The 25,690-nt window shown below is 38.7% G+C and overlaps 1 protein-coding gene and 1 long non-coding RNA gene across 4 annotated transcripts; one reads left to right on the top strand and one right to left on the bottom strand.

Annotated features, from left to right (window-relative positions):
* Positions 1 to 38: 38 nt before the first annotated feature.
* LOC118495552 lies at positions 39 to 17,352 on the bottom strand. Its single transcript, XR_004898004.1, has 3 exons — positions 17,044 to 17,352; positions 5,253 to 5,259; positions 39 to 49 (listed from the first exon to the last, which is right to left on the bottom strand). It is a non-coding gene; the product is annotated as an uncharacterized LOC118495552 (long non-coding RNA).
* LOC116062641 (galactose-specific lectin nattectin-like) lies at positions 11,431 to 25,690 on the top strand. 3 transcript variants are annotated; one of them, XM_036004016.1, is made up of 6 exons: positions 11,431 to 11,508; positions 12,305 to 12,367; positions 24,025 to 24,114; positions 24,478 to 24,612; positions 25,227 to 25,333; positions 25,430 to 25,690. In XM_036004016.1, exons 2-6 carry the CDS (start codon positions 12,305 to 12,307, stop codon positions 25,494 to 25,496), a joined length of 462 nt encoding a protein of 153 aa, XP_035859909.1. In that variant the 5' UTR covers positions 11,431 to 11,508; the 3' UTR covers positions 25,497 to 25,690. The 3 variants fall into 3 exon arrangements, with proteins under 3 accessions (XP_035859909.1, XP_035859907.1, XP_035859908.1); XM_036004014.1 differs by lacking the exon at positions 24,025 to 24,114 and adding an exon at positions 15,442 to 15,531 and having other exon boundaries at positions 11,433 to 11,508; XM_036004015.1 differs by lacking the exons at positions 24,025 to 24,114; positions 24,478 to 24,612; positions 25,227 to 25,333; positions 25,430 to 25,690 and adding exons at positions 15,442 to 15,531; positions 15,923 to 16,057; positions 16,836 to 16,970 and having other exon boundaries at positions 11,433 to 11,508.

Genomic DNA, 25,690 nt, shown 5'->3' with positions numbered 1-25,690 from the left:
TACAGTGTGGTGTAGACCTTCTCTATCTGTAAAGTGTCCTGAGATAACTCTATCATATCATATAATCTGTTTTGTTGTGCATGATCAACAACATCAACCCCCCCCCCCCCCCCCACCCACCCACACACACACACACACACACACACACACACACACTTTTCACAAACACACCCTACATATAGTGGCAACTCTCAGACAGCTTGAGAGGTGATTTAACTGTCAAAAGGGTGAAAACCAATCCAAAGCATCAGAATAATATTATTTAACTTTACTGAACGGCTGTTACTAGAAATGACAAAAGAAGACATTGTGTACATGAAAAACATGCAAAGCAACTAAATTAATATTATTCTACATATGGCCTAGCCTTTTACAGAAAATATTCACATCTAACTCCCAATGTAATCATGAACATTTTCACAATTAACTGTAAATTAATCAGACACTTTTTTTCCAGTAACTGTAACAGATTACATTTACCTTTATTAACTCCGTTACATGTAACTAGTTCCTCCCCAACACAGTTTAAAAGCCAACAGACAGACGGTGATTTGTTAGCTCAGGGTCTCCAGCAGAGGGCAGACATGTTGTTTTATAGATCCAGCTGCTGAACCTCTGGATCTGATGATGTTTCTGCCTCTCAGTCAGGGGTGGAGGTTTGGTTTACACATTGATGGGGGGACACATTATAACTGGGGGGTCTGGGGGTCATCGCTCATAAAATATTGTCTGTCAAATTCTTCATTTCCTGCATTCTGGTGAATTTTGATGCAACAATTTATGGTGCAAATGTCTTTATTTATGTAAAGGAAATGATTATTATCCTTTATTGTTCAAAACTTTCTTCACATTCAAAACATCACACGTGTTTCAGGATCTGTTATTTTAGGAATCATCTCCATCTCAACAACTAATCTGTTAGATAATGAGACCTTGTTAAAGCCAGAAGCTCCAAAGTTTAAATCTACATAAATCTGTCTTTATTTTTCACTTCCTGATGTGTTTTTTTAATTACATACAGTTCTATTTTTGCGTACATGTTTTGAGCCCCCTCAATGGTTATTTTTACTTCTTTTGGGTTTGGATTCTTTAATATTTTTTGAGGGAGACAAATCTATGTCTTCTAAATATTGGGGGGGACATACTCCTGCATCCCCCCTGAAATCTACACCTATGATCTCAGTGGATCAACTCTGTCACGCTGCTCACAGCTGGAGACCTCTGATGATCTATACAACTTCATCATCATTATTTATTAATCTTTTTCACACCCAGAAACACATTAAAGGTAAATCATTTCTCAGACTGGAGTGAGGTCAGGATATGTTGACAAGATGGCAGCAGCGTGAGTGAGCCGGTCTGAGTCATGGTCTGCCTGCTTTTTTCATCTTAAACCTGTGGCTATGCTTTGCTTGATATTAAGTTACATTTAACAAATTAGTATGACTAACTTAACAAGGCACATGACTGGCTTCACGAAGGGACATATTTACTCTTAATATCTTTAATGAATTCAAATAGCTAACAATTGACCAAACAATGGATCCTATCCAAATGAAGTCTCTGCACGATATCATCCATCAAGTTAAACAGGATCTAATGACTTACTTTGACACTTAAGTTGATCTGATTTTTGGCACCTTGAGTGGTATGGAGAGATCCCTATCCACATTAGGGGATCATGTGTCGCTACTGGAACGTGTCGGAGTAAATGAAGACAATCTCACCGATCTCTCTACCCGAGTCCAACAACTTGAAATTGATAATAAATACCTGGTTTGATAAGGTCGAGGATCTTGAAAATTTCTTGGGATACCAGAGGCCCCAGAAGGCTGCGACATTCTGTCCACAAAGTCTCACACGGGAGTCCCAGTCCTAGGCCTATCCTGATTAAGTTGCTCCACTTTCAGGATGAATTAAAGATCCTTCGCCTAGCTCGTGGAACAAAAGATCTGACTTTTATCGGCAGCTGCATCTTCATCTACCCGGACTATGGAGCTGACTTGACGAGGAAACGTAAAGCCTTCGTCACGGTTTAACAGAGGCTTCTGGAGTTGGGTCTTAAATATTCTCTTTGTTATCCTTGCATGCACTCCTGAGTGTTGTAGTTGATGGAGAAAAACAACTATTCAACGACCACAAAGTGGCTGAGGCTGCCTTCGTGGCACCCACGGACTCCTCCATGAGCTCTCCTGGATAGGTAGTTCAGTAAACTTTTTTTTTTTTGCTTTTCTCTTCCCTGTTATGTTGTTTCCGCAGCCATTCTATTATGAACTAATTATGGTTACTGACTTAATTCAATCGTATCTAAAACATTTGCTTTGGTATTTTGGCTGCAAATATAAATTAATCTAAGTTAGCACCGGCCGCTGAACTCCGACACACAGTCGGACAAAATTTGCAATTAGCCATCAATTTTCGTAAAACGGCCCATATTTGACCTCTACATAGTTGATTTCTCACATAAAAAAGTCTCAGAAGTGAATTTAGTGATGAAATAGCAGATGAACAATGTATACAATTTCTGAGATCTGCGCGACCTATTCAGAAGACTACCTGATCTCAGATCAGTGGTGTAGCCTATGTAAATGTTGGGGCGTGACAAAGATAGAGACTAGAGCCAAATAAGGAGGAGCCAACCGAGTTGACGTCAGGATGGGGATTTTTGTTGAAAGATCCTCTACCATTTGTCTCTCCAAATCACATATTCCAACTAGCCTACATTTCATTTATGACTGATGGAAACACCCATATATCCATAAACCGTTCCATACTGTTTTACTGCCGCATCTCGCCCAATGGGAGACCTGCTAACATTTAACTAGTGTAATTTAGTGTTTGATTTAGTGTAGGGGGGGTCCAGGGGTATGCCTCCCCAGAGATATGTTTGGCCGTAATAGCCCAAATTTGGTGGCCTCAGGCACATTCTAATGCCACTATTCCATCATATACACTGATCTTTATTATTGCATATTTACATTAGTTTTCCTCTCTATATTTTTGAACACATTTTTATTATATATTAGTTATTTATTGCCTATATCTATATGAGTCTATCAATCAACTGACCTATTCTGAGTAACATGCACACACGCCTACTTATAGTGCATTCAAATCAACTCAGACGTGTTGTACGTGTGTGTTGTAAGCCCAAGTTGCTCTTTTTTGGATCAGTTTGTATGGGAGTATTGTATTAAAAGCTGAACTAAAGTCAACAAACAGCATCCTCACATATGTGTTCTGATGTTCCAGGTGTGTTAGCGTTGAGTGGAGAGCTGTTGTAACTGAATTATCTGTTCATCTGTTGGTCTGAAATGCAAACTGATGTTTATCAAGATCAGCAGGGATGGCCTTTATGTGGGGAAGGATCAGTCTTTCAAAACACCTGGCAATGATGGGGGTAAGAGAAAGTGGTCTAACAACATTAACACATTGTGAAAGATACTCATTAAATCTCTGATTTTTTATTTATTTGAAAGACAATATCACCAGAAAACTGCACTTCAAAATGTAACTGTCAATCTTTTTTTAGTGCTGCCTTTCATATTAAATTCAATGTTCATGTTTTTCAATAAAAGAAAGTTGGAAATTATTTCCTTTCCTTTTTTTAAATTTAACAAGCAGTTTGTTGTATTTTAGCAGTGGGTGGGGTTACTAAATGTACGTTTCAGTGACAAACGGGACAAGAACAGGACATGAACCCTGGTCTCCTGGGTGAAAGTCCTGTGTTATTTGACCAATCCCCCCAAAACCCTCAAAGAGCTTCTTTTATCATTGTCTATGTGTGTAGAATCCACCTTTCTTCCCCTCAGTTGGCAAACCACTCGAACCAGTCATGTGTTCAGCAGGGATGCATGTGATTTTTATCTGTTTAAACACGCCAACACGGATATGATATTCCTGTTGGTGTGTTTAAACATGCCAAACAAAACTCACATTGAGGACAAGTTGGTTTTGTAAAAGCACAGACTGTGACTGTGTCTTAGCAACGTTATCTTGTCTTTGGTTCCTTGTTCCCCTGTATGTGTTTACATACTGACTCTGGTTATGGTGAATACTCTTAAGAAAAAACTCTTTTCACATATGTGAAGGTTTTTGGGAGACTTTGATGATTTACACAGGAGCATTTAATGAAGACTCAATTGAGGAGGATTTAGGATCACACAGTACAGTGTGGGTGCCATCCCAACTCTCTGAAGCTCCTGTCTTCCTGAAGGTGTATTTAAACATCCAACTGGATGGCGTTAAGTTTAGTTAAACCTTCAAAGTAAACAAAGATATTGCCGGTGCCCAAATATCTCATTGCCACAAAGTTGAAGTATTCCTCTGCCTGGAGAGGTTATGAGGTTATGTTAGTCACTGGCCTGAATGAGACCTGGGTACCACTGTCTCAATTTACATCATTCATGAGCTGGAAATTCCCCCAGATTCATCAGCAAACCAACATGTTCGTCTCTATGAACATGTTTTAAAAAAAAATCCTTTCATCATCCATCTTCTGGTGATGTTTGGCATAGAAATGTATTAATAATAAAACTAGGGCTGTCAAATGATTAATTCTTTTCTTAATCGCGATTAATCGCTGAATTTCTATAGTTAATCGTGATTAATCGCATCTTTTATGACATGATTAAAATTCTATTATTTTGCATTTCAGAACTGTTTTTAAGTCCATATTAACAATGGAAAGCAATTATTCCCAGTGTATCTTGATTGGGAATCAAATGAATGCAAAGAAAGTGACTTTATGAACTTGATTTTAAGATTTGTATTTGTTTATTATTTATTTATTTACTGTAAACAAAAGAAAATGTGTGAATCTAGTCACACATTTGAATCTATAGTAAATATAGTGTGCAGTAACTCCTAAATAAAGTTGATTACTCACTGACTTCCAGTGATCACCGGTTAATGTGACAGCATTTGCACTTTGTAGCAGTTCCAGTGTGGCTGCTTTCTCCGTGTCATACAGGCTGTGTACGCGTAAAACTACTGTCCCCCTCGATGGCAATGAGACGGGTCAGAACATGCCAACCGTAGTACGTCTTTAAGACCCGAGTCTTCTACAATGCTGACAGGTGTGCAGGTAGTTGCCATCCATTTTGCAAGAGCTGTAGTAATTTTTTTGGATTTGGTTTCATCCACAGGTCGGCAACTAGTAGCACTCTCCAGTCATGGTAACTGTACTATGTTTAGCTCGTAGGTGGTAGCTCAAGCTTGACATGTTTGGCGATATTTTAATTCGGCTTTACACAATGGCTTTCCACTTCTGAGCCTTCTGGGAGTTTTGGAAAATAAAAAGCACCATTCAGAATTGTGTTGCTGCTGTCTTTCTCCATGGAGAAAGACAGCAGCAGGCTTAAAACCTAGTTCAGACCAAAGATTTGTGACGAGACAAATTGAAACTTGCAACTGCTTGCAATGCACGGGTCTGTAGCGGTCTAAAACCTGACGGTTAACGCTAATGCGTCGAGATGAGGTAATATATCATCTCCGTAGAAACAACTCTTTGTTCTTCCGTTCTAACTTCCGACTTCCAGGCTTTTTGTAGCTGGATATATAATTTGTTGCATCTAAGTATGAACGTGGATAACGTTAGTGAGAGTGAGATGCTTGCTACAGTTACATTTCTAGTGATGAATCGGCGAAGACACGTGGCATTGCCTCTATGATACTTTCAGTGGATGTATGCAGATTGAGGTAAGAACATGCACTGCCTGCCTGCTGTAAACAGGAACTGGTGGGACTGGAAGTAGTAAAACAGGAAGTGACATCATGGTAAGACAATATAAAAACGAAACAATATGTAATCTATTATTAATTCTACTTTTCAACTGGAAATAATTATTAACACATTATTCATAGAAAATACCATAAAGGCAACACACTCCCCGCCTGACCAATGTGAGGTCACTATGAATTTGCAGGAGTCCAGAACATTAGTCTCTAAATCAGTCTTTGGGTAGAAGTAGAGCAATTTCTGCATTTGGTCTGAGAAATGTTTTTTCATTGTCTTGGTCAGTCAGTCTTCACCTCGAGCTTTCTTAAATGACCATCCTTTCCAGGGAGCGTGGCAATGATATTGGCCATAGGCCGGCAGTTGCATGCGGTCTGTCTCTGTTTCAAGGGAAGGTAAGCATTCACAGCTCCATTGAGTCCAGAACTGGTTGGCAAGAGCCTTAACTGTTACAGGGATAAGTTGCAATGGTCTGAACTAGTCCGTCTCAGCTGGAATCAAACCAGCTGATGGTGTCGCTGTGACTCAGCTGTTCATGTCGCAGAGGCTGGTTTTACAACGTAAGGGATGACCTGTTTTCAACAGCCAATAGAGCAGTCAGCTGGTAAAGTCAGCTATAAACTATAGAAATACAATTATCCATAATCCATTTTATTTTGTGTTACAAACAGCTGGTCGCGAGGACAGAATATTAGACAAAGCCTCAACAACCCTTCGAAAGCACGGTAATGTTATATGGTGAAGCGAGACTGAAGAGAGGGAGCGCCCAGCGGCGTTAGAACAAAGCCGTGACTCAGTTTCATCAGTAGAAATGCAACTGTAGCAAGGATTTTAATATCACTAGTAGAGATGCACCGATAGAGCGGCCGGTGACCGGAATTGGCCGGTTTTCACGTGCTCGGCCATGACCGGCGACCGGCAGGTCAGTCTGACATATGCCGATTTCATGCTGGTCAACGCTATAATTAACTGACAACATAAGTTATACCAGTTACAGTTCTCAAGGACGCACGCACACACGCACGCACACACACACACACACACACACACACACACACACACACACACACACACACACACACACACACAGATGCGACAGACAGTCTCTTTCTCCTTTCTCTCAACTTTTCCGCCGTGTGTTGCGCGTACCCGCTCGCGGTGTGAAGTGCGTGTCCGTGCTATTCTCCACATGTAGGAACCTGGTGAATTAACCTGCAACATGTCAGCTGTTTGGGAATTCTTCAGCGTGTGTGCAGAAGATAACAAGTTTGCAATATGCAACACCTGCAAGGAGAAAGTAGGGCGTGGAGGGACGACACCAAAAACCTAAATCACATTTCTTTAGTTGGATATTGATGTGAAAAGAAGGAAATGGTTCTAACATTGCTCTTTAGATGTGTGTGCATTTCACACACCAGGAGTAATTTATATAGTTCTACTTTATAGTGATCCATTATTTGTTCAACACATATTTGTGTGTGCTGTAAAGTCGTTAGAAAAAATGAAATCGGAATCGGCTAAAATCGGTATCGGCTGGCCTAACTCAAAGAAAATCGGAAATCGGAATCGGCCTAGAAAGTTGTAATTGGTGCATCTCTAATCACTAGTGTTATCCGCATTCATATTTAGACAAAACAAATGATATATTTAGCAACAAAAAGCCTGGAAGTCGGAAGTTAGAACGGAAGTACAAAGAGTCTTTGGTATGGAGATGATACACCGTCTCCTCATTGCTGTGAACTGGCAGCTTTCAGACGCTATTAGACCGGCTTGTTGCAAGAAGTTGCAAGTTTCAACTCGTCTCGTCGCTAATCTTTGGTCTGAACCTGGCTTAAAACCTAGTTCAGACCAAAGATTGAATATGTTGGTTCCGGTTTGACCCCTTTAACTGTGTTCACTGACCACAATCCACTCATTTTTCTGAAGTCCTTGCAAAATCCCAACCAGCGCCTGATGCGTTGGGCTTTGTTCCTGCAACCATTCAACCTTGATATTAGACACATTAGTGGTAGGGATAATATCATTGCTGATGCTCTGTCCCGTGCTCCTTTAACCTAGTTTGTATTTTCTCTCTGATGACCCCTGCGGGCTGTCTGCGCCTTTCCTCTGAAGTCGTTCCCTAGGTTTTAGGGCTGCTGAGTTTGAGGGGCGGACAGTCAGCCAGGGGATACGGGGTGATTGCTAGGAACCGGGACTGTTTTTTTTTTCTTTTTGGGGAATGTTTGAATAGGTTGGGCCAATTTGGGCTGAGGATGGGACCCTCATTTTAAGGAGGGGGGTGTTACAGTCCCTCCTCTGCATTGCAGGGGAGGTTCCTCCTGCAGGCAGAGGAGGGTCGTTAGTGATTGGAGCCACCTGGGCTCAGGGTATTTAAACTGCTTCTAACCACTCTTCTCTCTCTCTCTGCTCCTCCAGGTATGATCCTGTTTTGTTTGTTCCTTTATAGTTTTACTTAGTTTCCACTCAGTCATCTTCATACACACACACACACACACACACACACACACACACACACACACACACACACACACACACACACACACACACACACACACACAGATTCACTCATTCATGCACTTTACATACACCTTACATTACATTCTCTCTTTTTTTTGTTTAAAGTTAATAGTTTTGGTTTACAATAAAATATCTTTTTCTTGATTGGCCTATACTTGTTGTTGGTGCCCCCTCATTTTTTTGTTGTTTTTGATCAGTTTCAATACATCAAAATACTTGAAGAGGTCATGTTGCCTTATGCTGAAGAGGAAATGCCTTTGAAATTGATCTTTCAACAAGACAATAACCCAAAACACACCAGTAAGCGAGCAAAGTCTTGGTTCCAGATGAAGAAGATTGATGTTATGGAGTGGCCAGCCCAATCCCCAGACCTCAGTCCCATAGAAAAATTGTGGGGTGACATCAAAAATGCTGTTTTTGTGGCAAAACCCTGTAATGCAGAGGAATTGTGGGTAATGTAGTTCAATGGTCCTGGGCTGGAATACCTGTTCACAGGTGCCAGAAGTTGGTCGACTCCATGCAACACAGATGTGAAGCAGTTCTCAGAAATAATGGTTATAACTAAATATTAGTGCAGTGATTCAGAGTAAAGGCAACTCTTGAGATATTTTCAGTTCATACAGTAAATGTTTGAGTTTGTAAAGAAAAATGCAAATACTGCTATTTTTTGTACAGCCTAATATTCCTTTTTCTTCACTTTTTGTAAAGGTATAACACAAATGTGATCAATTTTGGTCATGTTTTGATTTGGAATTGATTGTGCAGTGTTCCCAATGCATTGATATTATGGAAATAAAAGCTATTCTAAGGAGTTTGAGCATTATTCACTTATTTTAAACACACTGCTATTATTCTGAACACAACTGTATATATATATATATATATATATATATATATATATATATATATATATATATATATATATATATATACACAGTGCTGCTAATAAATATTCATACCCATGGTCAAGTTGACTAAAAAGAGGAAATTGATCTTAATGCCTTAATTAAAAAAATGAGGAAAAATCCGACCTTTTAAGGACACCAATTTCTTTTTGTGAATGAATAATGTATTGTAAATAAATAAATGTTCTTCCTTAAAATACAGGGGCCATAATTATACATACCCCTATGTTAAATTCCCATAGAGGAAGGCAGATTTTTATTTTGAAAGGGCAGTTATTTCATGGATCCAGGATACTATGCATCCTGATAAAGTTCCCTTGGTCCCCACATCATCACATACCCTTCACCATAGCCCCACATCATCACATACCCTTCACCATACCCCCACATCATCACATACCCTTCACCATACCTAGAGATTGGCATGGTTTTATTTCAGTTAACCTAATAGCTGGTTTGATTTGCACTGATATGGATCTTAGCTCAGTTAGCTATTAGGCTAACTGAAATAAAACCATACCAATCTCTAGGTATGGTGAAGGGTATGTGATGATGTGGGGCTATTTTAATTCCAAAGGCCAAGGGAACTTTATCCATGAAATAACTGCCCTTTAAAAATAAAAATGTGCCTTCCTCTATGGGAATTTAACATAGGGGTATGTATAATTATGGCCCCTGTATTTTAAGGAAGAACATTTATTTATTTACAATACATTATTCATTCACAAAACAAATTGGTGTCCTTAAAAGGTCGGATTTTTCCTCATTTTTTTTAATTAAGGCATTAAGATCAGTTTCCAAAAGATGATTTTTTTATTTCTTTTTTTAGTCAACTTTAGCATGGGTATGAATACTTACGAGCAGCACTGTATATATATATATATATATATATATATATATATATATATAATTTTTTTTTTTTTTCTTCTTTTTTGTTTGGGGGTAGTCGACCTACCTGCAATCATTTTGGTTTGGATGGTGGTTTATTTTCCTTCCTGTTTTGATATTTTTGTGAACACAGAAAGCACTTGTATGTTGGTTATGTTCTATTATCAATACAAATTAATAAAATCTATTTAAAAAAAAAAAAAAAAAGAATAACATATCTTGCTTCGGCCATTTCAGTTTGTGCGTTTGTGGGATCTTGACATGTGAACCAGGAATGTTCTCTTCTCACTAAAGAGGTAAAGATGGAGAAGTGTTGGAAGTGGTCAGAGGTAAGTATTGTTCTCCCAGGTAAGTAGCACAGGTTTGTACTTGTGGTCATATCGTATTGCTTTTTATTGTTAAAGCCAATTGTTAATGCCTCTTTTGGGAGAGAAGCTTGAGCAAGCTGTCACCAGAGAGAATAAACGGATATCACCATAAAGAGATCCTGGTGTCACGGTGTGGTTAATAAAATAAACACAACGCTTAAGTCCAGTGGTTAAACACACATTGTTCATTACATCCAGACACTGTCATACACCACTGACCCTGACTTTCACACCCTGTTAAATATTGTATCAAGTCTCTACCTGCATCATTGCATTAACTGTCAAAAATGACTATGACCACTCCCCTTTCTAAGGTATATAAGGACCTGTGACTCCTTTTTTCCTCCAAACAAAACCAGTCAGAACAAAGATTATTGATGTGAGTATAATGGACGTTTTCACATTGTGTTGTTATCATTATCATTGAAAGATTTGCCTGGAAGTTTGATATATTTTGTTTATGCTAGATTGTAGAGTTTATTCCTGTTGAGTAAAGATAAAATTAAGCACAGATTGTGGATGCATTAATGATGTACATCAGGTTAAATTTAACGTAACTGGTTATTATTGAGTATTGAGTAATGCTATTGTGGTATATTTAGTGTTGATGCTGTGATGTTGTATGGAAGAGGGATCCGCCGACACTGTTCTTGATTATAAAAGGTTTTTATTACATCAAAGATTTCAGCATCAATTTACAGACTCCATGGAAAATCTGGAGAGCACCTCAGTCAATCCCAAAATGGCTACTCTCCAGATCTGCTGGTGAAACCGAGTATATATTCCCTATGCTTTGTTTAACTTGAAGAAGTGATATGTGTGAGTATATGATTGGAGCAGGGAACTGACCAATTGATACCTTACACATGGCATAGCTCCAACAGAGACTCCTCTGTTTTAGGGGCCCCTCTGCTAATGTTAACAATTTCCAGATGTTTCAGCAAAAGTGGGGCAAAGGTGCATCTGAACCTCTTAAAGCTTAAAGTTATAAACATTCAGATACTACACTATTCAGATCTGTGACATTTTCTTTCAGTGACAGTCATCAGCTTTTTCTTCTCTTCTGTGTCAGCCAATCACCACCTCAGCAAAGGTATTTCTATTTCAATTTATTATCACAATTTCATCTATTTTTACTTTTAATAATAACTAATCCTATCTTTGTCGTGAGGACTTTTTTGGGGGAGGGAATGAGTTCCATGTGCAGGAGTTATAGTTCCTCAGGGTCTTTATCGCGAGTGAGGGGAGAACATAGCGGGAGATTGGCAGGAGAATCAGCGCAGTGGGGGCAGTATTACATTCACTTTACCGCACTGTTGTGATAACAAAAGAGAGCTGAGCCAGAAGGCCAAGCTCTCAATCTATCGGTCTGTTTCCTTTCCTACCCTCACCTGTGGTCATAAAGGCTGGGTCATGACTTAAAGAACGAGATCGCAGGTACAAGTGACCAAAATGGGTTTCCTCAGGAGGGTGGCTGGTGCCTCCCTTAGAGATAGGGTGAGAAGCTGAGTCATATGTGAGGAACTCGGTGTAGAGCCGCTACTCCTTTGCATTGGAAAGAGCCAGTTGAGGTGGTTTGGGCATCTGGTAAGGATGCCTCCTGCACGTCTAGCTGGGAGGAGGCCTCGGGGAAGACCCAGGACTAGGTGGAGGGATTATATCTCCAACCTGGCCTGGGAACGCCTCGGGATCTCCCAGTCGAGGCTGGCTAATGTGGCTTGGGAAAGGGAAGTTTGGGTTCCCCTGCTGGAGCTGCTGCCCCCCGAGACCCGAACCCGGATAAGCAGGATACTTTACTTTGATAAATGGCTCATTAATGATCAATTGCAGTCATTCATTGTCTGCCATTATTTCCTTGTATTTTGACTTTGTTTAACTTCTTTCCACAGATGACATCAGTCTTTCCGTTTGCTTTGTTGCTCTGTTTGTCCAGCGGACTGTTGACTGCATATGTAAGTACACTCTTAAGAAATAAATCACTAAAATAACAGTAACAAGATCTGGCAGCTCATTACCCGGATTTTGTCCCCCAAACAGAAATTTGGTGTGTAGCTACATTACAAAGACATTTTGTTATTTTAATAAACAGTTTACAATCTTCACTTTTGAGTAAATGTTGGCCCTGTTCAGCAGATGTTATTGCACATATGGATACAAATGCTCGTATAATGATGCTAATTACTCGTTTTGTTTTTTTTTACTTCGTGGTTGTGCTGTTTGCAGCACATTAAAGTCAACTGCACAATTGTTCATTGTTAAAACTGCTACTGACAAGCCTCAGCTTTCCATTTTTGTTAATAATAGTTGCACTCATAAATGTGCATTAAAAACTGTGAGCTGATTAAACCTGTGCAACAGGGACCATATTCGTATAACATCTAAAGCTAAATGTAGCTCTTAACTGGCTGAGTTAGATGGTGATTAACACTAAAACAGTAGAAAATCAGTCTAGTCTCCCCAACCGTAAATGACATTGGTTGTCAAGGTATTGTGTAACTTATAATAAATTGACATTTTTGTGATCACTGTGTTATGAAGAAAATAAAACCTCCTGCCCAGGTCAGAACAGTATCTCTGACTCGTTGGGTTGCTCTGATTGTAGTCTTGCATTGCCAGCTCTACCTCCACAGCGCTGCGGAGGAACAATCCCATAAATGAACAGTTGTTGATATAGACTAGTCTGATTGTTTTTGGCTTGCTTATTAATGCAGGCTGCACCTTCCTGCCCTCCTGGTTGGACTCAGTTTGGCTTTTGCGGTTTCAACATCCAGACAAAGAGTTTGACCGATGCAGAGATACAGCAGTTCTTTCTATCATGTCTCATGCATGCTTAATACCAATATACTCTAATACTTTACTGCAGTAAAACTACTACAGGATTTTAATATATATATATATAAAACTGTAAAAATATAATGAAATACTAGTAATTTCTTAGAATGTTTTTGTCTAGACCAGTGGTAGAATGTAACTACTTCAGTCCAACTGTTGAGGTACTTGTACTTTACTTGAGTGTTTTCTTTTCATGCCACTTTCTACTTCTACTCCGCTACATTTCAGAGAGAAATATTGTACTTTTTACTCTACTACATTCATCTTACAGCTTTAGTTACTAGTTACTTTACATATTAAGGTTTCTAAACATTTAAGATTTCTACTGACGTTTTTTTGATGCTAGTAATATTTTCGACACATTTCTGACGCTTTTGACACTTGCTTATCCAAGTGCTGGTTAATAATTTACGATAGCGGTGTTGTAAAGAGCTCACTGTTTTAGCTAGCATCAATGCTATCCCCCAACTCAAATTTCATATATATAACATTTTAAACTACTATACATCAAATAAAACATGCACATTGTTAATTGTCTCACACAATTATCTAATGTGAAATGCATACAGATAAAAATGTTTGAATGTTCAAATTTGACTAGGGCTGTCAAACGATTAACTTTTTTTTAATTGTGATTAATTGCTGAATTTCTACAGTTAATCACAACTAATCGCATGTTTTATGATTAAATGCATAATTACACATGATTAAAATTCTATTATTTTGCATTTCAGAACTGTTTTTAAGTACATTTTAACAATGGAAAGTAATTCTTACCAGTGTATCTTGATTGGGAATCAAATGAATGCAAAGAAAGTGACTTTACGAACTTGATGTTAATATTTGTATTTGTTTATTATTCATTTATTTACTGTAAACAAAAGAAAAATGTGTGAATCTAGTCACAAATTTGAATCTAGAGTCAATATAGTGTGCAGTAACTCCTAAATGATTTTGATTACTCACTGACGTCCAGTGATCACCTTGCATCACTTTGCAGCAGTTCCAGTTTGGCTGCTTTCTCCATGTCGTACAGGCTGTGTATGCGTGAAACTACTGTCCCCCTCGACGGCCATATGTAAGACGGGTCAGAACTTGCCAACCGTAGACTTTAAGACCCGAGTCTTCTACGATGCTGACAGGTCTGCAGTTAGTTGCCACCCATTTTGCAAGAGCAGTAGTAATTATTTTGGATTTGGTTTCATCCGCAGGTCGGCAAGTAGCACTCTCCAAAATAGTGCTTTGCCTGAGCCCGCTAGCATCAACCTGAGTCACGTTAACTGTACTACTATGCTTAGCTTGTAGGTGGTAGCTCAAGCTTGATGTGCTTCGGTGATATTTTAATTTGGCTTTACACAATGTGCATATGGCTTTCGACCCGTCCGGGAGTTTTGGAAAATAAAAAGTGCCATTCAGAATTTCGTTGCTGCTGTCTTTCTCCATCATGCCTGCAGCCTGCAGCAGCAGGATGTGTTGTTATGAGGAAGTATGGCAAAGTGCGGCAAAGGGTCAAAATAGTACCCTATCGTGGGCACGATGCAAAGCTGTATGAAGTGAAAATAAATTAATAAATGGCGGCATGCGATTAATGAAAAAAATGAACGCGTTATGCTCGGACCTTAATCGCATCGCAATTAACGCGTTAATGCTGATAGCCCTAAATTTGACACAAATTCATTCATTTTAAATTGCTTTCTACTCATTCATACATTCACCAAGAAACTCCATTCAAACTTTAAATGTTCCACATCTTTTAAACATTCACGGTAGTATTCAACTTTCAAATCCCATTAATACTTTTTAAAATATTCAACCTTGTTTGAGACTTAGAGAAAATGCCCTTCTGACATTTTTACATTGGTGTGTATTGGATGAAATGTTCAGACTCAGAGTGCAGGACCCAGCTGACAGATAGAGAGCAGAAGCAAATTTCTCTTTACTTTGCTATTCCATCCACAGTCTTAACTCTTCAACAAAATGTAGGGAATGTTGTGCCCTTTCTAACAATGTACTTAGGGAGGCAAACAGACTTTCACATGAGGCACAGTGAGCTTTCAAAAAATGTGCATTATTGCTCTGATTGTAGTCTTGCATTGCCAGCTGTATCTCCACAGCGCTGCAGAGGAACAATCCGTAAATGAACAGTTGTCGATATAGACTAGTCTGATTGTTTTTGGCTTGTTTGTTCATACAGGGTGAAGCTTGCTGCCCTCCTGGTTGGACTCAGTTTGGCTCTCGCTGTTTCGCTTTCTACATCCAGGCAAAGACCTGGATTGATGCAGAGGTACAGCAGTTCTATCTATCATGTATGCTTCATACCAATGTACTCTAATACTTTACTGCAGTAAAAGTACTAATATCACACAAAAAATACTCTGATAGAGTAAAAGTCCTGCATTGAAAGTATGTCAGTATCATCAAGAAAATGTAGCTAGGTAAAGTATTAATACCAGTAACTAAGTAGCCTACATTTACTTTTAGTGTAATATAGTATTTTTTACAGTGGCATTAGTAGTTTTACTGAAGGAAATGATCTGAATACTTGTTCCACATCACTGATTAAAAGTATAAAAATGTGCCCTGTGACTGTAAACCTGCCCTGAGATCTGTTAATAATGTGATTATGTTTTTGTTTGTTTCTAAACATTTTAAACTTATTATGTTTTCTCCATTAGACCTTCTGCCAGACTGCTGGTGGGAATCTGGCTTCCATCCACTCAGCTGAGGAACATACATTCCTCAAAGACTACATTAACCAAGTGTCCGGTACATACAAAAATGCCTGGATCGGCGGCACTGACGCAGTGAAGGTAAGACTTTTATCATCACACAGGAAGTGATGTTGCTCGTCTCTCTGCCTGTTCTCATGAAGCATTCGTACATATAGCTGTGAAAAGTACATTACTGTAATCTGGATGTATTCCATGAATTTATTACTGTCAGCAGCACGCTGAGTGCTGCTATATGAGATCGTGAAGATCCTCGTAGAGAGGAGGTCTATATATATATATATATATATATATATATATATATATATATATTTCTTGATGCTGCACTTTGATATGGCTCTTTGTAGCATTACCTATGTAAAGCTAATGTACTTGTACTTACTACTTGTTGTCTGGAGTTTGCACCTTTAAGGTTGAACGCACTTAGTTGTAAGTCGCTTTGGATGAAAGTGTCAGCTAAATGACATGTAATGTAATGTCCCTGAAGAAGTTAAGAAGAAAATAAAAGACTTTTACCCAGGAAACAGGTGTTCATGTCCCTGGAGTGTTTTAATCCAAACCACCATCTTTTTTCTAATCTTAACTAGTTGTTTTGGTTTTTCTAAATTTCACTGTTGTTGCTGCATGACGCTCACTTTTTGTCTGCTAAACTCAACTTTAACTCTTAAAGGACCGTCACTTCACGGTGCTCTGTACCCTGCTCACAGACACCTTTTCTCTGCTAATTTTACTATAAAGATCGTAAACCTTAACTGTCATGTGAATGGTAGAAAACAAGGAGGATCCTCTTGTGGCCTGAATGAGTATTACAACAACAAAAACTCTTGATTTCAAGTTCAAACCAATCTTTCTCCTCCAGGAGGGTACGTGGATGTGGACTGATGGATCCAAATTTAACTACAAAATCTGGAATGTGGAGCAGCCTGACAACATCGGTGGAGCGGAGATCTGTCTTGAAATGAACTTTCTAGGTAAATAATACATTTAAAACATCTTGTCATATGTTGAAGTCTCAATTACAAAAGTTTCACATTAAATGTAATTCATTGGTTGTAAACTCTCTCTACAGGAAATAACTGGAACGATAGGCCTTGTAGCACCCCACTTTCTTTCGTGTGCTCCAAGAAGTGTGTGTGTAACTCTAACCCACCATCATGATGCCTCTACTGCTCATCTATAATCTCTATCATTGATTCTCTTTCAGTTTGTTCAGCAGACAGAAACAGCTCTCTGCTGACAGATGACTCACTTTCACTTGTTTATTATCTGAAGAGTTAGGGAACAGTTCACATTTGGGTTTAAAATTAGACAGAAACTGGCTCACTGAGCTGGACAAAAACAAATCAGTAATTGGACTTTTAATCTATAGTAAATAACAAAAATAAAAATACAGAAAACATTTGAATACTCGCACATCTTTTCCATTTTAGTTTACTGAATATTATCTGTTATAAACAGCGCCCACTCATCTGATAAAATATTAACACACTAATTAGATTTCTCTCTGAGAGTTATTGTTCAGATCGATACAACTCTCATGTGTGTACATTAAATATGAAGTGCCCTCAAGCAGACGTTAGCTTAGCATAAAGACTGGAAACGGGGAGAAAAGGCTAGCTTAGCCTAGCATAAAGACTGGAAACAGGGGGGAACAGCTAGCTTAGCTTAGCATAAAGACTGGAAACAGCTAGCCTGACTCTGTCCAAAGGTAAACCTACCAGACATGAGTGGTGATGATCTTTTTATCCAAAATGTCCAGATAGAAAATAAAAGTGTATATTTTGTCGGACCTTTCTGTGATACAAGAGGAGAATGCAACTGTAATAACACTTCATAATAACTATTAATAATTCATATACTCCACTGGTTTAATGAACTGGTTACTTTTTATTCTTAAAACTGATGTGTTGTGTTCTTTATTCATCTGATATCCTTTACTATATAATCAACTAAGCATTCAAAAATAAAAGACATATTGTCACAAAAACAGTGTCTGGTCCTGCTGTTGTTTTCTAAAAGGGACAAATCATTAATATTGACCCTGGGGGCTTGAACTCACAACCTTTGGGTCTGAAGACAAGAGCTGATCTCAGTGAGGTATTGGCCAGGTGATGAGACAACTGGCTTCATGACATCAAATAGACAATGTGCAGGACTGCTTAAACATGTTGATGTCACTAATTTCACTTTGTCTAATAAGGTCTGTTATTGATTTTATTAAGTCGACCCAGGTCAATGGAATTGCAAAGCAAATGCAGGATTGTAATATATATATATATGTAAACTACCTGTCAAAAGTTTGGGGTCACTTATAAATTTCTATTCCACTCCATTCCAGACAGAATACCAGCTGAACATCAGTTGCATTGTTTTTTTAATCAGGGCAGCAGTTTTCAGATTACATTATTTGTTTACATAACTGCAAAAGGGTTCTCGACTGTTGTAGACAGAAGTGGCTGAAGAAACGCTTGAAATTCCATGCTTATACTTTGACACTCTGGGGTGAGCCTGATATCATTGGAAAGGTAACACTCTCAAGTTTTGGTTACAAGTGTTAGGGTGACTCTAGGCCTTACTAACACAGAGTTACAGAGGCTAGAATGGAGGTTTTTTATTTCCGTCCAAGTCATACATCTGTAAAATGATTAGACTACACTGCTGTAAACACATCTGACAGGTGACAGACAATACATGGCATTAGCCACATGTATCAGGTTACTACAGAAAAAATAAAGCCAAAAGACTCAAAAATGGATTTTATATGATTTTATTTCTACAGATATGTCTGTGCGTTTTTTTTTATTTCCATTTGAAAAGTGCAAAGAAAAAAGCCAAAAAACTACAAAATACAACACTTCTCAAATACACAAACACACACACATCAATCACCTTTCCAATGATGTCAGGCACACCCCAGAGTGTCAAAGTATATGGGAGCTGTACCACTTTTAATTTGGGTATGACGTTTAGACCAGTTCAGCCACTTCTGTTTACAACAGTCGACAACCCTTTTGCAATTATGTAAGCACATAATGTAATCTGAAAACTGCTGCCCTGAGTAAAAAAACAATGCAACTGATCTCAGCTGGTATTCTGTCTGGAATGGAAATTTATAAGTGACCCCAAACTTTTGACCGGTAGTGTATATATATATATATATATATACTGTCATATATTAATGAAACACTAGTAAGTTGTTAGAATGTCTTTGTCTAGACCAGTGGTGGAATGTAACTACTTAGGATGAAATGTTGAGGTACTTGTACTTTACTTGAGTCTTTTCTTTTCATGCCACTTTCTACTTCTACTCCGCTACCTTTCAGAGAGAAATATTGTACTTTTTACTCCACTACATTCATCTGTTACAGCTTTAGTTACTAGTTACTTTACACATTAAGATTTCTGCACACAAAACACATGTAGTTTATAAAATCTGATGTTTTATTCTAAAGTAAACTAGCCAACAACATAACGGCTAAAAGTCCAGCTGAGATGATTAGACCATTAAACACACAACTGGTTGGATCCTTTACACTTTCTACAATGGGAGGATTCTTCTTTACTTTTAATACTTTAAGTAGATTTTCATGATGATACTTCCACTTTTACTGAAATAACATTTTTAATGCAGGACTTTTACTTGTAACAGAGTACGTTTATAGTGTGGTATTAGTACTTTTACTTAGATAATGTAGCTGAATACTTCCTTCACAGAGTTCTAGACAACATATAGATGCCTTTAATTTATTTTATTTATTACTGGTCTGATTGTTAATATGAATAAGGTGTGTTAGTGCAGAGACACATTTAAAACCTGCAGGGCAGTTGTCCACAGCTTAATACCTAGATTAGATATATGTTTGATCATCTTGTAACACCAGGGGCTGGAACTCAGAACCTTTGACACCGTTGGCAGGTGCTGATCTCAGGGAGCTATTATCTGGGTGATGACACAAATGGACTCACAACATTTAGTAGACAAGGGGCAGGACTGCATGAAAATGCTGGATTGTAAACTACTGTCAAAAATTCATCTTCACAAACTGATGTTTAAAGATGCTCTGTTTTGCATTGACTGCAGTAGCGTAGATAAGGACACAACTAACTAACTTTACTGAACGGCTGTTACTGGAAATGGCAAAAGAAGACATTGTGCACATGAAAAACATGCAAAGCAACTAAATTAATATTATTCTACATATGGCCTAGCCTTTTACAGAAAATATTCACATCTAACTCCCAATGTAATCATGAACAATATCACAGTTAACTGTAATTTAATCAGACATTTTTCCCCAATGTAACAGATTACATTTACCTTTATTAACTCCGTTACATGTAACTAGTTCCTCCCCAACACAGTTTAAAAGCCAACAGACAGACGGTGATGTGTTAGCTCAGGGTCTCCAGCAGAGGGCAGACATGTTGTTTTATAGATCCAGCTGCTGAACCTCTGGATCTGATGATGTTTCTGCCTCTCAGTCAAGGGTGGAGGTTTGGTTTCAACATTGATGGGGGGACACATTATAACTGGGGGGTCTGGGGGTCATCGCTCATAAAATATTGTCTGTCAAACTCTTCATTTCCTGCATTCTGGTGAATTTTGATGCAACAATTTATGGTGCAAATGTCTTTATTTATGTAAAGGAAATGATTATTATCCTTTATTGTTCAAAACTTTCTTCACATTCAAAACATCACACGTGTTTCAGGATCTGTTATTTTAGGAATCATGTCCATCTCAACAGCTAATCTGTTAGAGAATGAGACCTTGTTAAAGCCAGAAGCTCCAAAGTTTAAATCTACATAAATCTATCTTTACTTTTCACTTCCTGTTGTGTTCTTTAATCACACACGGTTCTATTTTTACATAAATGATTTGAGCCCCCTTAATGGTTATTTTTACCTCCTTTCAGGAGTGGGTTTTTCATATTTTTTGAGGGAGACAAATCTACGTCTTCTAAATATTGGGGGGGGGGGGGATCTCAGTGGATCAACTCTGTCACACTGCTCACTGCTGGAGACCTCTGATGATCAATAAAGCTTTATCATCATTATTTAGTCATCTTTTTCATGCTTAAGTAAACAGAACACAAAGGCAACTAGAATAATTATGAATAAAGGCAAAATATATACAAGTTATCTTCAATAGTAAAACAAGTTTTTAAAAAACATTAAAACAGTGGTTAATGTACGTTAGCAGCATGAAAAGATTGTGTGGAGGGGGGGAGGCAGTCTTTACAGCTCCCGATAATAAGTAATTTTTCAGCCCATTTGTTTTACATGTTATTGCTCTGTATCCACTCTCTGAGGGGAGGGGTGAGAACAGGCAGTGTCCAGGGTGGGATGGGTCCTTTCATATTACAGCTGGCTTTCTTCTTAAGATAGCCTGTGTAGATGTCCTGCAGAGAGTGGGATGTTCAGTACACCTTGACCAGCTGAAATCTATCATCACCTCCTTGGTCTTAGTTATTAAGGTCTAGGTTGTTATGCTGACCCCACTGAGCCAGATGTTGTACCTCCTCCCTCTATGCTGTTTCGTCGTTTTATGGGCATTTTTAGGCCTTTATTATAATATATACAGTTTAGACAGAGAAAGGGGAGAGAAAGGGGGAATGACATTCAGGAAAGGGCCTGGGTCGGAGTCAAACCCAGGGCCGCTGCGTTGAAGACTGAGCCTCTGCATATGGGCGTGCGCTGTACCAGCTGAACTACACAGGCGCCCAGGAGGATTTTTAATGAAAGATCCTTATCCATTTGTCTCTCCAAATCACAGATTCCAACTAGCCTACATTTCATTTGTGAAAACACATATATTTTCAGTAAACCGTTCCATACTGTTTTACTGCATCTTGCCCAATAGGAGAAATGTTAACATTTAACTGGTGTAGGGGGGTCTGGGGGCATGCCTGCCCGGATAAAGTTTTGGCCGTAAAAGTCAAAATTTGGTGGTCTCAGGCACATTCTAATGCCACTGTTCTAACATATACACTGATCTTTATTATTGCATATTTAAATGAGTTTTCCTCCCTACATTTTTGTATATATTTTTATTATATATTTCTTTTATTATTGCCTATATCTATATGAGTCTATCAATCAACTGATGCAACCTGAGTAACGTGCACACACGCCTGCTTATGGTGCTTTCAAATCAACCCAGTTATGTGCTCAACTTGATTGGAGGCGTGAATTCAGGAGCAGTGGTGTGTGAAAAGGTTGTAGAGGAGGGTGCAGAGGATGCATCCGTGCAGCGTTCCTGTGTTCAGGATCAGAGTTAAGGATGTGTGGCAGCCTATCCTGACGTGTTGTGGCCTGTTGTTCAGAAAGTCAGATATCCAGAAGCAGAGTGAACTGCTCAAGCCCAATTAGCTCAGTTTTTGGATCAGTTTGTATGGGAGTATTTATTTATCTTTCAAAACACTTGGCAATGATGGGGTAAGAGCAACTGGTCTAAAAACAAACATCGTGAAAGACACCAAGAGATTTCATTCTAAAGAAAATATCAACAGAAAATTGCACTTTTAATTGCTTTTTATATTCAATTAAATGTGCAATTTGTTCAGTAGAAGAAAGTTGGAAATTATTTCCTTTTACTTGTTTTAAATTCAAGAAGCAATTTGTTGTATTTTAGCAGAATACTGAAAGCAGGATAACTGAGAACACTTTAATATCTGATTATTCTTGCAAGTTATATCGTTATTGTGATATTCAACAACTTTATCACATATTCAATTTGTGTCTATGTGCTGTTGTTTTGTGTCTTCATGGTAATTGTTGGGCTCTTTTGCATCTTTATGTTACTTTTGTGTCTTTATGTTCTTTTTGCGTAGTTAGGGTTATGGATGGGGAGATGGGGTTACAAAAAGTACGTTTTAGTGACAAAAGGGACAAGAATAGGTCACAAACCCTGGTCTCCTGGGGGAAAGTCCTGTGTTGTTTGACCCATCCACCCAAAAAACCCTCAAAGTGCTTCTTTTATTTGTGTGTGTAGAATCCACCTTCCTTCACCTCAGTTGGCAAACCACTCTAACCAGTCATGTGTTCAGCAGGGACACATATACGAGTTTTGTCTGGCCAACACGGATATGATATTGGATATGATATCCGTGTTTGCGTGTTTAAACATGCCAACAGAGACGCGCCAACATGGATATGATATCCGTGTTGGTGGATATGACAGGCCAGTGAGATAACCATCCTCTTTAGGGCCTTGGATCTCCATAAGCAAATCCCCAAGTTCACGTAATTTGGAGTGATCCTTAGCTGAAATGGTAGGAAAACTGTTCAACCGCTGAAACAATGACAATTTAATGATTTCAGGGGCAGTATAACATTCATGTAGTCTCTCCCATGCTTTCTGTAAAGCCAGATTGAGGTTGCTGACATGCACTGAACGGCTGCGTTTTACTTGTTTGGGAGATTCCTTTACCCAGATTTTGTGCCGTAATTAAAAACGGAAATTTGGTGTGTAGCTACATTGAAAATGAATGTTCTGTTATTATAAACAGATTTTAATAAACAGTTTACAATCTTCACTTTTGAGTAAATGTCGGCCCTGTTCAGCAGATGTTATTGCACATATAGATACTACTACTACTACTACTGATGAGCCTCAGCTTTCCATTTTTATCAATAATAATTGAACTCATAAATGTGCATTGAAAATTGTGAGCTGATAAAACCTGTGCAACAGGGACCATATTCGTATAACATCTAAAGCTAAATGTAGCTCTTAACTGCCTGAGTTAGATGGTGATTAACACTAAACAGTAGACAATCAGACCAGTCTCCCCAACCATTAATGTAATTGGCTGTCAAAGTATTGTATAACTTACAATAAATTGACATTTTGGTAATCACAGTGTTGTGAGGAAAATAAAACCTCCTGCCCAGGTCAGAACAGTATCTCTGACTCGTTGGGTTGCTCTGATTGTAGTCTTGCATTGCCAGCTCTATCTCCACAGCGCTGTGGAGGAACAATCCCGTAAATTAACCGCTGTCGATATAGACTAGACTGATTATTTTTGGCTTGTTTGTTCATACAGGGTGCACCTTCCTGTCCTCCTTATTGGACTCAGTTTGGCTCTCGCTGTTTCGCTTTCTACATCCAGACAAAGACCTGGATCGATGCAGAGATACAGCAGTTCTTTCTATCATAACACATGTATGCTTAATACCAATGTACTCTAATACTTTACTGCAGTAACACTACAAATACCACATAATTAGAAAAAAAGATCAAACACCCCCGAGGCATGAACACCTGTTGATACCAATGATACTTACATACTTTTTCTTAATAAGTAACATTTTCTGTGCAACAGAGTATTTTTACAGTGTGGTATTAGTAGTTTTACTGAAGTAAAGAATACTTCTTCCACCACTGATTAAAAGTATTAAAATGTGCCCTGTGACTGTAAAACTGCCGTGAGATCTGTTAATAATGTGATTATGTTTTTTTCCTAAACATTTTAAACTGATGATATTGTCTCCATTAGACCTTCTGCCAGACCGCTGGTGGGAATCTGGCTTCCATCCACTCAGATACAGAACATGCATTCCTCAAAGCCTTCATTTTCCAAGAGACCGGTACACAGAGAACTTCCTGGATCGGAGGCACCGACGCAGTGAAGGTGAGATTTTTATCATCACACAGGAAGTGATGTCGCTCGTCTCTCAGCCTGTTCGTACATATAGCTGTGAAAAGTAAAGCACTGTAATCTGTATGTATTCCAAGTATGTATTACTTATTAATACAGCAGCACATTGACTGCTGCTGTATAAGATTGTGAAGATCCTAGTAGGGAGGAGGTCTGGGGAGATGTTTGGCCCCTAAAACACAGGGCTTTCAAGCCGGGGAGCAGAGTTCATGTCCTGCAAGAAGTTAAGGAGAAAAAAATAGACTTTCACCCTGTAAATGAGTGTTCATGTCCCATGAAACTAGTCGTTTTGGTGTCTAAAAGTAACTGTCGTCGCTGCATGACGCACAGTACCCAGCTCAGCTCTTTCCTGAGCTAAATTTAAATGTCATGTGACCGGCAGGCGGTCGCCTAATTTCATAGGATTTCATACAAAATTAGGCGATTGTGCATACGTTTTCATACGATATCTTACAAACCCGTTCATGAGAATGCTTTGGGTCTCATGAGTTGTTGTAGAAAATAAGAAGTCTTGTGGCCTGAATGAGTATTACAAGAACAAAAACTCTTGATTTCACTTTGACTTTAAACCAATCTTTCTCTTCCAGGAGGGTACGTGGTTGTGGTCTGATGGATCCAAATTCAACTACAAAAGCTGGAATGCGGGGGAGCCTAACAACGCTGGAGGGGAGAACTGTCTTGCGATGAACTGGGGGCGGAGGTAAAAAAACATTTAAAACATCTTGTTGTATGTTGCACTTTTAAATGTAAAAGTTAAATGTAATTAGTTTCATTGGTTGTAAACTCTCTCTGCAGCAAACTGGAACGACTGGGCTTGTACCAACCAGGCTTCTTTCGTGTGCTCCAAGAACCTGTAACTCTAACGAGCCATCATGATGCCTCTACAGCTCATCTATAATCTCTATCATTGATTCTCTTTCAGTTTGTTCAGCAGACAGAAACAGCTCTCTGCTGACAGATGACTCACTTTCACTTGTTTATTATCTGAAGAGTTAGGGAACAGTTCACATTTGGGTTTAAAATTAGACAGAAACTGGCTCACTGAGCTGGA

Source organism: Sander lucioperca, chromosome 8 (genome assembly GCF_008315115.2).
Source record: "Sander lucioperca isolate FBNREF2018 chromosome 8, SLUC_FBN_1.2, whole genome shotgun sequence".
Lineage (NCBI taxonomy): Eukaryota > Metazoa > Chordata > Actinopteri > Perciformes > Percidae > Sander > Sander lucioperca.
This window is presented reverse-complemented; position numbering and strand designations above follow the sequence as displayed.

Bases quoted from the DNA above. Each gene is read 5' to 3' on its own strand.
- LOC116062641 (XM_036004016.1), top strand. From the start codon at position 12,305: ATGACATCAGTCTTTCCGTTTGCTTTGTTGCTCTGTTTGTCCAGCGGA. The intron at 12,368-24,024 runs GTAAGTACACTC...TTGTTCATACAG, and splicing joins GCGGACTGTTGACTGCATAT to GGTGCACCTTCCTGTCCTCC. The intron at 24,115-24,477 runs ATACAGCAGTTC...TGTCTCCATTAG, and splicing joins AGACCTGGATCGATGCAGAG to ACCTTCTGCCAGACCGCTGG.